A 13,257-nucleotide genomic window follows, 5' to 3' on the forward strand; every position below is an offset into this window, starting at 1 on the left:
CCGAATGGGTCTGCCAGTGAATTTCCGATCTGTACAATACGGAGATATACGGAGACAACCGAGCGTCTGGCGGAACGGAGAAAAGAAGCCAATCGATGTCTCGCGCACTTAGACAATGACCATGATGACTTTGACGAAGCGTGTATTAGGAACAGAATAGGGACGGGGACTAGGTTAATTAGTCGGCTTCCCCCCCTTAAATTCTACTGTAATACAGTTTTGACAATATTAAGCATTCTATTTACAATGTTTGAGTGACAACTATCCACTTAAAATAAATCTTATCAATATTCCTAAGTATTTACGAAACTAAATACGCCACTGACTCTTCTCGACATATTGCATTGCATGTGGTCAGAAATCGAGTGCAGTAGAGAGAGAAAAAAAAAGAGCTGGGTAAAACTGCTTCAGAGTACATGTATAGTTAATTTCAATTATGGACGACGAACAAGAAACCTACAAATTATGGCGTATTCGAAAAACAATAATGCAGGTAACTCACATCTGCATAGGCACTCGGTTTCAGCAGGGACCTATATACTAAATACTATATTAGTATATAGGTCCCTGGTTTCAGATAATGTTTTGTGTGTTTTCCTATGTGAGCAATGCCAGACCAAAATTTAAAATTATGCCTGTAGGGTTTTCTGCAGTTGTATTTTGTAGTTTAGTGATAAAGCATTGCCTTTCTAAAAAAAAAAAAAAAAAAGTATTTTTCCCATTTATCAAAGAAAAATGTCCCAGCTTTGAAACTTGAAAGATATTTGATTTCTGGCAATTTTTTTTCCATATAAGTGTTTTTATACATTCCCTCTGATAAAATAAGATGGTAGTCACTTGCTAAATATTAATTTAATATCCAAAATGTCCTTCGAAAATGAGCAGTGTGAACTGTTTTTAATCAGGTCCCTGTTTTAATGGACAATTATTGAAAATTGAAAGTAATGATTGAGATTCCATCCATATTTCATTCATCAAAAAGTTATAATTATTGATGTGAGTAGTAAATATACATATAATAATATATGTACTATATAATTTGCATGATTTTCATTTACTATTATACTGTCATCCGTAATTATACATGTAACTTGTTTTTTTTATGAATGAAGTATGGATAGAATTTCAGTATTTAAAACATCCTGAGTTTTTGTTTTGGTCATCGTTGGAAACCCTCAAAATCTTTTATGAATGAAGAATGGATAGAATTTCAGTATTTAAAACATCCTGAGTTTTTGTTTTGGTCATCATTGGAAACCCTCAAAATCTTTCAAGATTGTGAATTTGAGGGCCCCTGGGTTAGGGGTTCTGGTGTTTATTAAGGCAGGCTCAATTGATTACATATATGACAATACATTAATTCTTTGAAAACCTTCTCTTATCCCAGGTATTTAGCAGAAAAACTAAGTGCATAGTTATGATAAACAATTGTGCTTGTGAATTACATGGTTCCTGGGTGAAGGATTCTGGTACATGTAATAGGAATTGAGATGGGGCTGTGTTGAACATATAGTGAAATGCATTATTTTTTTTTTGAAAATCTGCTCTGCTCCTGGGCATATAGGAAGGAAAAAGAGTATAAAGATGTAATAAGCAAGGGTAATTTTACCAGATTTGTGAAATTCTGGACCACTTGGTCAAGTGTCCTGGTGTTAGGCAGGGCTCTACAAAGACTCCCCTTTACTGTTCAGGTATGATAATTCTGCAATTGTAAGGTCAATTGAATGAGAGATTTATACAATAATTTTTATAACATATAATACAAAAATTTCTTTCATAGTTTTTAAAGCTCAGGTAGACTTGTAAATAATAGATAAATGAAAATGAGACAAAAATACCTTATCTTTTGTTCATTAAATGTTCTACAAAGAGCAAGTGAGGCAAGTATTAGAGGGAATGAGATGGGTTTGCCAATAGTGCTCAAGCACTATTGTTTTGTTTGGTTTACATGGTGAAAGTGACAAATGGGGGTAAATATAGGCAAGTAAATAACTTGAAAATTGGATACCGAGTTCTAAAGATGTGATACCAAGTTCTAGACTAATTATTCTATTGATCCCTATTTCTCTTGTTTTTGGGCAACATAGCTTCATCTATCAATTAATTTTGTTTTCTTTTATACTCCTGTGGATCCTTTACAGTGTTGTATCATACTCAGGTGACTGTTAAGGCCTTTGTATTTAGATTTAGATCTTTTTGAAGAAAATGAACAATTTATTTATCTAGGAAAGAGTAAAAAAAGGCAAACATGAACATCATTGTTTAGAGCATTCCTCAAGGACACTGGAATAGGTACATATACTTGTGTAAATAACCACTATGGAGTAATTCTTTTTTTTTAGGAACAAGTATTGTTACTTGTAGTGTGTGGTTATAGCATTTTTATTGACACAGGATGGCTTGCGGCTTCCAATAACACAAGTCATTTTTGTTAAAATACGAGGGTTGTTCGGAAAGTTCGTGGACTATGCCAATCTTCGTTATACTATCTTCAAGAAATTTAAAATGAGCAAATTATCATATGTTAAAATATTTATTTTGTTTAAGTGTGAAGTTTCATTCAATGTGATTTAATAGAATTCATGTTATTTAATTTTAAAATCAACACATTTTGTAGCCACGGAGCAAACTCAACAACACTGTAACGTCAAAAACATACCGACATGAGGTTCTCAAAAATACTATCTCTATACATTTCACACGGTATTGCCCAATACCAATGCACTCATTAAAACATTTCTCTATCACTTGAAATCTATTTTGCTAACAATTGTTCCAGCAGCATCATTTTGTTTGTCAATGTTATATTTTTTTCACTGCATAAGTGTGCTTTCACAAGATCAGCATCTGTGAAGCGCCAAACTCCTAGCATGACGTTCCTAATTTTTCAATGTTTTTGATAAGATTTTTACAGATAATCCGTTTTCTCACAGATCACCATTGTCTAAGCAGAGTAGTCTATCATTCAAATACCACTTGTACCAAGTACACGCAAATGCATGGATCGCTTTCAACATATTTCCTACTTTCTCTGGCATTTTCAGATTTTTTTCTGGAGTTTTCCAGAGCACAACACAAAATTGTATGGTTAACTGCTGCCCCGTGATGTTCTACGACGTCATCTTTTTTGCCTTTTTCAATGAGGATTGCCTATCTTCTGAAACTGATTTCTTTTCAACAAAGCAGACAATTAAGTCATAATTTGGAATCAGAAATGACGAAGCAATTCTATTAATTTGAACATGTTGAATTTTTCTGTTTTTGTATCACTTTACAGAAGATATTACTTCAGACATTATTTAGTGTCTTGATTGTAAATTAAATAATCTTGATCTGATTTTCGCATTTTTTAAGTCTAAATAAGTTTGAAACAAACCACGATATTTTAAAATTTTTTGATACACATCATTTGAATTTACTGTTGAAATAATTCTTCCAAATTTGGATATAATATGACGTTGAGTTAAAAAGTTATGACAGTAGTCCACGAACTTTTCGAACAACCCTCGTAGAGTTCTTTATTTACATTTTTTTTTACAAACACGCCCGTTCAGTGGTCTAGAATGGCACTCAACACATAAGTCCTTACATGGAGCTCAATGGGACCTATAATATAAATCAAAGTTAGATATATACAAGCATAATTCACTTTGCTCATACTTGCACATTTTTACTGTACATTTACTAAGGTGCATTTTACTGCATTTTCCTTACTCAGAATATACACTGTACTTCTATATACACTTGACTACTTCCCTTTACTGAACTTTTACGTTCACTCATTAACTTAGTAACTCATGTATTACTTTATTACTATATCTACATTATACATATACTCATACACTGATACTTTTACTTATGATATATATATACAGTCAAAACTCATTATTTCAAACTGGTTGGGCCAAGAAAAAACTTTGAAATTTCCAAGGATTTGAGATATCCAGGGTAAAAATAGTTGGGACTTGAATATCACTTTGACATATCCATTCGTGTTCAAGATACTGAAGTTCAACTGTACATTACATGAGCAAATACCACTTTGAATCTAACTTACGAACAAAAATATAGAACAAAGTCAGGAATAAAACCGGCAAACCATATAACTAATAATAATGAATAAAATAAACTTTAATACACTGTACCCTGAATAGGTGGACTCTGGTCATTAGATATTAAACATACATATGAACAGTGGAAAAGAAGTTTGAGTTGTGTTAAAAACGTCTGCTCTTGTCAATTGCTATGCCCAGTCTCATTTCTGAAAGCAGGGATTTTGAATCGCCTAGTAAAACCTGAAAATAAGCTTCAAAGTATGGAGGAAAACTTGGGCAAGAAGTACTAGTTATACGATATGCTGATAAAAATATATGGAAACCATTATGGACATGAATTGTAACATTTTAATCTGACATTAAAGTTTAATTTTTTACAGCTTTGTCATGATAGAGGTTACTTGGTTACCCAAGATGAGTTGGATCAAACTTTAGAAGAGTTCAAAGGCCAATTTGGGGACAGACCAAGGTACTTATAGTTGAGTGGTCTAATTTTTGTCCAGAGAGAATTTTTCACAAAGATTATTTTGGTTATAAACTTTAAAAGTATATAAACAGTTACATCAACTATCCTTGTAAATTTTGACTTAAACTTGAATCCAGATAGAGAATGGTGTGTGCGAAATCCTTCTGCTTTATTAGCAGCCCCCCCCCCCTTTCCCATCCTTTTTCCACCAACATGAAGTCTTTCAATGATTCAAAGATTTGTACACATCTGTTTAAATCAGAAAATCACAGATTTTTTTAGGCAGTACCCCTCCCCTCCCCCCACCACAATTTCACATATTCACCCTCTCATGCTCATGATTACAATGTTAGGGAGGGCTGAATTTATCATATAGTGAAAATGCATTCCTTCTTTGATATTCTTTGCTGTTCCTGGATATTAAGCCAACTAGGTGTATGGTTATGATAAGCAAGTGTGCCTCTACTTCAATGTGACTCTATAGCATTAATCATTAATATAAAAATGCATAAAACTCTTAAAACTCTTTTTGTCTCATTATGCATTATTGACAGGAAAACTAAGTGCATTGTTATAATAAGCAAGGTTGGCTCTTCTAAAATTCATGTCCCCAGGGTCAGGGATTCTGGTGAAAATTTATATTGATCATATAGTAAAAATGCATTACTAATTCTTTAAAATCTTCTCCTCTGCACCTGGGTATATAGCAGCCATACTAAGTGCATGATTATGATGAGCAAGGGTGCCTCAATGTAAATTGTGAAATTCATGGTCCCAGGGTCAGGGGTCTTGGTATTAGGACAGGGCTCTACTTATCATATAATTATTGTGAAAATGCATTAATTTTTTTTAAAATCTAAGTCTGTAGGCATTTAGTAAGCAAACCAAGTACATACTTGTAATGAGCAAGGATGTTTTTATCAGATTTGAGAAATACATAACCGCTAGGTCAGGTCCTTGTGCTAGGATGGGGCTCCATTGTTTTTACTTTACTTTGAGAGAAGTTATTCCCCTTTGATTATTCACCTATGATAATAAATAACTCAGGTGACCATTATGGCCTTGGGCCTCCTGTCTACCAAATTTGCCACAAAGCATCATTTGCTAAAGAATATTCAGATTTTTATTCAAATGAAGAACTATATCCTCTTTTTAGGGGAGATAATTAGAAATGGTGAAAAGTTGGTCAATTACAAGTCTTCTTTCCAAGAACTACAAAATCAAAAATTACAAGATTTACATGAATGCCCCCTTAGACTGTGGTGTGAATTCAAATTTACACTATTTAGTCTCTCCTTCTATGATAAGCCAAATAGGAGATTTAAGTTTTATATAAGAATATATAGAAATGAAATCTTGAAAGATCAAAGCTTTAATTAATCACATTGATTTGAGAGTTAGATTTTTATAGTAATATAAAAGGAAAATCTTGAAATTTTCTTCTCAAGCACAACAGAGCCACAGTCTTATCAATATATTAGCACCTTCATGCATACAATATAGAATCAATTTTGTTCAAATAATACCAACAGGCAAGGGTTGAGACACACTAGGGATAGAAACTTGTCATAATAAAAGTTGGGATTTTTTTTTTAAATTATCCTCTCAAGAACAACTGGGCCATTTATTAATCATAATGATGGGTTTCATTTATCTACATTTGCATATGTGAGAATGGTGACTCTAATTAACATTATGACCTTCTGTATATTTTTCAGTGAAAGGAAGCCATCTAGAAGTGATCTTATTGTATTAGTGGCTCATAATGATGACCCAACAGGTATGTATAGTTTCCTAGTCAAGTGATTACTTCATAATTTAGGTTTCTTCATACTGGTATGTATGACATTGTTAGAAACTCTGTATGCAATAGATATGTAATTGTCTAAGAAATTTGTCTGTATTTGTAACAGTGTTTGAAACTCAACTTAAAATAAGCTCGACATGCAGGGCTGACTACTGATAAAAGCTGCATGTCAGCCCTGCTAAAGATTTACTAGTCTGAGTAGTCTGATTTTTTTTCCCCAAAAATTATTTTTATTACATATAAGAACTGTATATATATATATATATATATATATATATATATATATATATATATATATATATATATATATATATATATATATATATATATATATATATATATATATATATTAAGTTGTTACATTGTCTGTTTTACAAACAGATGGCAAGTTGCAATTCTATAAGTTGTTCCAAAGATTTCTCTCACCTCTTCTATGACTAGGAATCATACAGTCAGCTTAAGTTTCTGATGTATAGTTTTACAAGTTCTGCCACTTGGCTTGTTACACATCGCTACCAGTGCAAGTAGTTAATTTGTGACAGATTTAATGTAAAATTTCAAATAATGGAAATGTAAAATTTCAAATAATGGAAATTTTACCATATCTACCTTGGGCATCAATTAATGCAAGCAAATTTAATCGCCTGCAGCAAAATTTATGCATCAAGCTTGGGCGGTCGGGTGCATGGTTATTTCAAACACTGATTTGTAAGCATACTGGTAAAGTATATTAAGTACAAGAGCTAACAGTTCAATACTGCCTGCTCCACTAATTATTTCCTTTCTAACTCCATACTGCCACAGACCAGATGTTTGTGTTTTTTCCTGAAGAACCAAATGTGGGTATAAAGACAATTAAGACATACTGTCAAAGGATGCAGGAGGAAAATATCACACGGGCAATCATTATTGTACAAAATAAGATGACACCGTCTGCCAAACAATCCCTCACCGACATGGCACCAAAGTACATACTGGAACAATTCCTGGAAGCCGAGCTTCTCATCAATATTACAGAACACATGGTAAATACCAGTGGTTTGTATATTTAAATCTAATGTGGATTAAATATGCATGGTTAATTAAGCAGCTGTAATTACAAATTTTAATTGGTAAGGATCACTTCTTTATAATTGGAGCTTGGACCTATAGGACAGGGATTGGTTTTAACCTTTACAAAAAGCATGTCAGTTTCATTATGGTCAATGAATTTAGGCTACATACATGTAATAATTCATTTTCATTTTAGTACAGTATGTATAAAGATAGGCAGAACCTTTCCATACTGATAGACATTTACTATGAAGCATGATTATATTGTCAACACACTTTCAGTTTTTTATCTCAGAATGTTATTTGATTTTATTTCCCCCTTACTTTTCATTGTAAATAATGGTAATGTCTATATTCGTATTTTTTCTTGATGTGTGTTTATTTTACAACAAAATCTCCTTTGATATAATAAAACATGCCATTAATGTATACAAATTATAAAAATTAAATCCAAGGGAATGTAGATACTGATATGTTATCCTATACTGTTTGAAAACTTTAGATCTGAAATTTATTGACTCGGTACATGTATGTATTTCTAAATATTTACATTTCCAATTTCTTTGTCCGAGATAAAATTACAAATTGTAAAAATACTTTATTTCTACATAAATCTACTGGTTCATTGATAGGCGCGATTTAAAAAAAAAATCACGTGTGGGGCTGGACAAATAGAGACAGAAGCGGGGCTATTAGCACGGGAATTTGCAGAATCAGGACCATGTAAATTACAAGGAATATAACTGTCAGATTTTTTTGATTCATGACGATGATCAATCGATTGGCTTGCGTGATAATTGTATTAGTGGCTCATAATGATGACCTTCGGCGTTTATGCAAATTATCACGCAAGCCACTCGATTGATCACATCATGAATCCAAAAAATTAGACAGTTATTCCTTAAATATATTTTTTAAGTTCAGATAATATAAGCAGTACATACACTTTCCAGCGCAATAATGCAGACAAGAACTAGTAGTACAGACGGAATAAGAGCAATGTAATACACTTAATTAATTAAATTCTAAGGAATATAAATCATGCTCATCGCAGGCGAGAATATCTGTATTGAGTAACACAGAGTGAATAATTCTTGTCCTCGAAAAAAGTGTGCTATACTGAGGTATAATTCCGCTTGACTATGTTTTAATTACAGTGGAATTTATGATTTGCTTTCTCTTTAGTGTCTTTTATATCAAGAATGAACAGGCAAAAAAGATAGATAATTGAAAAAAATACACAAGACCCTATAAAAAATAAAATAGTCTATAAAAAGACAAGAATTTAAAAGTGTGGCACCAGGTGGATTTGAACCATGACTCAAAAAAAGTATATTTGGTGTATATACCCAGCTGTTTTTCCGATCTAGCGATTCTGGATTTGGAAATAGTGTGTATAAATGCAAACAAGGTTTTTAAAAACAGGTTTCCTTATTTTTTGAAGTTTTTTTGTGAATTTTGACCCTAGGGCAGGGGTGCCCCTAAAAAATTCTTTTCTTAAATTATTCCTTTCATCACAACCTATCAAAATATCATATTTTTATTTAGGGGCAGGCCTGCCCTGAAGAACTTCTAGGCCAAAATTCATGCAAAAATCGGTGCTTTAATGGACAAAATGCTGTTTTGGCCAACTTTGAAGGTTAATTTTTAAGTTGTAAATAATAAATGTTAGGTTCAATATACAAATTTGAAAAATTTAAAGATATATATATATATACATTAGTTAATAACTAATGAACATTGAATTTTACTTCAGTGACTTCTTACAGGAAATTGTTCTCTCCTATAGGTCAATTCTTTTGAAATAGTGAAAACATCCTTTACACAAAAAGACCTTGCAGGCTGTTTCGCTTTTGTTTGTTTGATCTACCTTGATATTCCATTGTAGCTTGTTCCTGAACATGTTGTGATGACACCTGAAGAAAAGGCTGAACTGTTGGCCAGATAGTATCCTTCTTATTAGTTGAGATTCTCAATGCATAAATTAAGTGATGGCAAATGTTAACTGGTTAACTGACTAATTGTGACAAATAATTAAGTCACAAGGTGGTGTAGAGACAAGTAATTTAGTTATTATAACCCTGAATACTTGTCAAAGTTTAAGTATCCCAATTTAAAAAAAAATCTTTCTGTTTCAATTCATGTGTTAAAAGTAGTGTTGTCAACGAGTACCATGTTAACCAATTAACTGTCAAATGAGAAGTTGGTAAAACTGCTATTTAGGTACTCAGTTTAAAGATATTTTACAGAATAAACAATGTTGCCATGGTTAATAAAAACAGAAATTTCTGAGAAAATCTTTCAAAAAGCTACTTCTTCTACAGTTTTTGTCCAGTTAAATTTGACACAAAAAGAGACTAAATCAAGGACAATTTTTTTATTTATAGCTGTTGTCTTAGTTTTAAGTCAAAGTGGTTCTTTACCTTTGTGAAGTAAAAACCAGCAGAGCTAGAGTCTTGTCAGAGACTTCTGGTACTGATCCCTGGATAATTGCTGTAAGGCATGATCTAAAGTTTCACAAATTCAATAGACTTAATTAGTTTTTACAGTTTATATAGACCATAATAAAAAAAAACACCCTAGATTCTTATCCAGATTTTTTTAAAAAAAATTGTGGAGAGCTGTCGGATTTCATTTTATATTTTTAATTTTTTTCATTTTACAGACCTCACATTCAGTGCAGATTTATCTTTTATACCTGCATAAAAATCATTGTAGAGTTCCATTTAATGTTCATATCTCTTACTATGCATCCTCACCAATCTTTTACAACCAATGGTCCTTGATTAATACATATTACAGCAAATATATCATTGAGAACTCTGATTGCCACATGCTTTTTCAGTTTTGAAGACAGGGGTAATGATTATTGCAATAATTTTTAAAGTCCTACCTGTACCAGTACAGTTAGTATTGATGGATGAAATGGAATGCCACCTCGGTCTTGAAAGTTTGGGTTTTTGAAGCATTTTAAACAATAAACAATTTTGTCCGTGCCTAAGTGACAACTGAAGATTGAAATATAAACTTGAAATTTCTTTGTTGATTCTATTTTGGACTATGGTCTATTTTGATTATATCCGCTAGTGTAGATTCAAGTTTATTCATGACTTTTGGAGTAGGGTGGGGCCACAATAATGTGAAGTTTTACATAGCAACTCAGGTGAGCATTCTGGCTAATGGGCCTATTTCAATTAATAGTATATTGTACACATGTATTTATAATCCTTAATGGCAAAACTAGCAAATTGAAAGAATCACAGTTACCCAGAATACAGCAAGGTGATCCTGTAGCTCGATACTTTGGTTTAAAAAGAGGACATGTAAATATCTTTTGTAACTTTTTTTGAAATGTCAAGATGTTACATGTAGATTTTATTTTACAAATTTGTTAGCTGCCTGATGACAGAATACATTCTTTTTTCATTATGTAAATGACAAGTGTATATGTAAGTTCCATCACCATTTATATGTTATTATTGTGTTCAGTCAATTTAGGAACAAAAATGAAATAGCTTTTTAGCTCTTCTGAGTCAAAGGCTCAAAGAGCTAATGCTCTGGCCATTTGTGCGGTGTGCGTAAACTTTTTAGAATATGGGCCATAACTCAAGAACCTCTTGGCCAATTACATGTATTGTCAAATTTGTCACAGGGTATCCTTGGCCCAAGGGCTCACTTTTATACTAAAACTAGGGTTGTGACCCTTAAACAAGGGGAGATAATTAGGAAAATAGAAACAAAAGCACTGGTTGCTAAAAAATCTTCTTCTCAAGAACCACTGGGCAGATTATCACCAAACTTAAACAAAAGGATGATGATATGTTGTAGATTAAAATTTGCACGGGGATTTACCCTGGGGCAAAGGGCTTGGTCTCAAGGTCACTTCAAAGTTGACCAAAAATTACATTTTATTAAAATGTTGATATTTTGCTTACTATAAGGACTAGGATCATCAAATCTTGTCAGTTGATGCATCTAAGGACTGCATTTCATGATGACTGAAAAGTAGGTCACAGTGACCTACTTTTTAAATTTTGTGGCCATTCTTTTTCAAAATGTTTTAGAGGCATATTTTGAACAATTTAAGGCCTATGATCATCAAACTTTGTCAGTTGATGTATCTTAGGTCCTCGGAGTACAACAACTGAAAAGTAGGACACCATGACCTACTTTTGAAAATTTATGGCTTTAATTAAATATTTTGGGTACTTATTGGCTTAGAATCATCCAACTTTGTCAGTGATGCATCTTGGGTCCTTGGAATACAACAACTGAAAAGTAGGTCACTTTGACCTACTTATAAAATTTTATGGTTATAATTTTAAAAGATATTTTAGGTATTAATTGGCTTAGAATCATCAAACTTAGTTGTTGGGTCCTCACTGAATGACAAGTGATAAGCAGGTCACCATGACCAACTCTCAGGGACTAATTGGCTTAGAATCATCTTGGGTCGCCCGCGTGGCGCAGTGGTTAGAGCGTCTGCTCTAGAGTCGTGGAGTAAGGAGTTGATCCTTACGTCGCGGCTTCGAATCCCACTGTGGGACGTGGAGACCGGTCCTTTGGATGAGACCATATAAACCGAGGTCCCGTGTCGCAGGAGGTACTGGCACGAAAAAGATCCCTCACTGCTCAATGGCCGTAAGTGCCGAGTATAGGACAAAATTTGCAGCTTTCCACCGGCAAGTGGTGGCGTCTCCATATGAGTGAAAAATTCTCGAGAGGGACGTTAAACAACATACAAACAAACAAACAAGAATCATCTTTGGTTCTCAGATTGTAAATTGGAATTTCAAGGGTTTATCTAAATATACAGGATACTTAGAGGCTTCAAATAGAAGTGATAGGTTGTACAGTTTATCAGAAGAGTGATTCAAGGCCCTTGGGCCTCTTGTTAATGTCCTACTTGTAATTTTCTTAATTTAGGTTGTAAAGATCATCAGAAATTCAGAGACTGCAGGGAGATATGTGAGCTATCGCTTAGTGGTATGAAACAGAGGAATTTTAAAAGAGAACAACATGAGAATAGGACTTGGTCAATCAGAATAGTTATGATGCTTCATGAGGACATTTTTGAAATACTCTTTTACATATATTTTTTTTACTGCAGTAAAGTCTTGTTGAAGGATTTTTATTAGTGTGAAGAAACAGTGCATATGAACATTCAGAGATATAAAAGAATGATAATTGTTCATATACAATTTTCTGTTCATGAGCATTTCATTAAGCCAAATTGTATTTTTGGCACCTGGATTATTCAGGTAGCCTTAATGTGCATTATCAACTGTCGTGTCAGGAATTCAACATTTTCCATTGTCAAGTTTAACTTGTAGAGTGTGTTCAAAGACAAAGCAACACTTGCTATTAAACAAGTGATATGACTGATAAAACATAATCTCAGTACCTAATCCAAATTCATGTTCTTCACTATAATTTTATGTGGCAGTACTATTGTATTCATGCACGCATCAAGCACAATAAAAGGAATATGAATTCAGGACATTAAAGTAAATGTACGTAATATAAGAAGCTTTGATTTCTTTTTCTGCCATGGGATCAACTGACACACATGTCTCATTTGTCAAAAACTTCTGTGCAAATTCAGATTCAGTCACTGATGAAATACTTTTTTTTTCAGTGCTGAATTCTTGATCTTATCAACTGGACAGAAAATTCTCACTATCTGCTTTGCAATGTGTTTACAGTTTTTGCTTTTTTATTATGTTGCAGTGCCCTGCATCTCTCTTTTATTAGGTCACCTGAGCCACTCAGGCTATCTGTTTTTGTCCGACGTCGTGCGTCATGGGTTGTGTGTCGTCCCTTAACATTTGAACATTTTCAGCTTCTTCTCTAAAACCGCTGAACCAGTTTCAACC

General features: G+C 33.1%; 1 protein-coding gene across 1 annotated transcript; it reads left to right on the plus strand.

The window, feature by feature from the left end:
* The first annotated feature begins 356 nt into the window (after window positions 1-356).
* Window positions 357-12,910, plus strand: LOC133190560 (DNA-directed RNA polymerases I, II, and III subunit RPABC1). The gene is made up of 7 exons (XM_061326255.1): window positions 357-493; window positions 4,436-4,524; window positions 6,240-6,301; window positions 7,133-7,353; window positions 9,270-9,328; window positions 10,626-10,704; window positions 12,308-12,910. Exons 1-7 carry the CDS (start codon window positions 437-439, stop codon window positions 12,371-12,373), a joined length of 633 nt encoding a protein of 210 aa, XP_061182239.1. The 5' UTR covers window positions 357-436; the 3' UTR covers window positions 12,374-12,910.
* Window positions 12,911-13,257: the final 347 nt, after the last annotated feature.

Source organism: Saccostrea echinata, unplaced genomic scaffold (assembly GCF_033153115.1).
Source record: "Saccostrea echinata isolate AGI-Se365-2 ecotype Australia unplaced genomic scaffold, CSIRO_AGI_Sech_v1 ptg000022l, whole genome shotgun sequence".
Taxonomy (NCBI): Eukaryota; Metazoa; Mollusca; class Bivalvia; order Ostreida; family Ostreidae; genus Saccostrea; species Saccostrea echinata.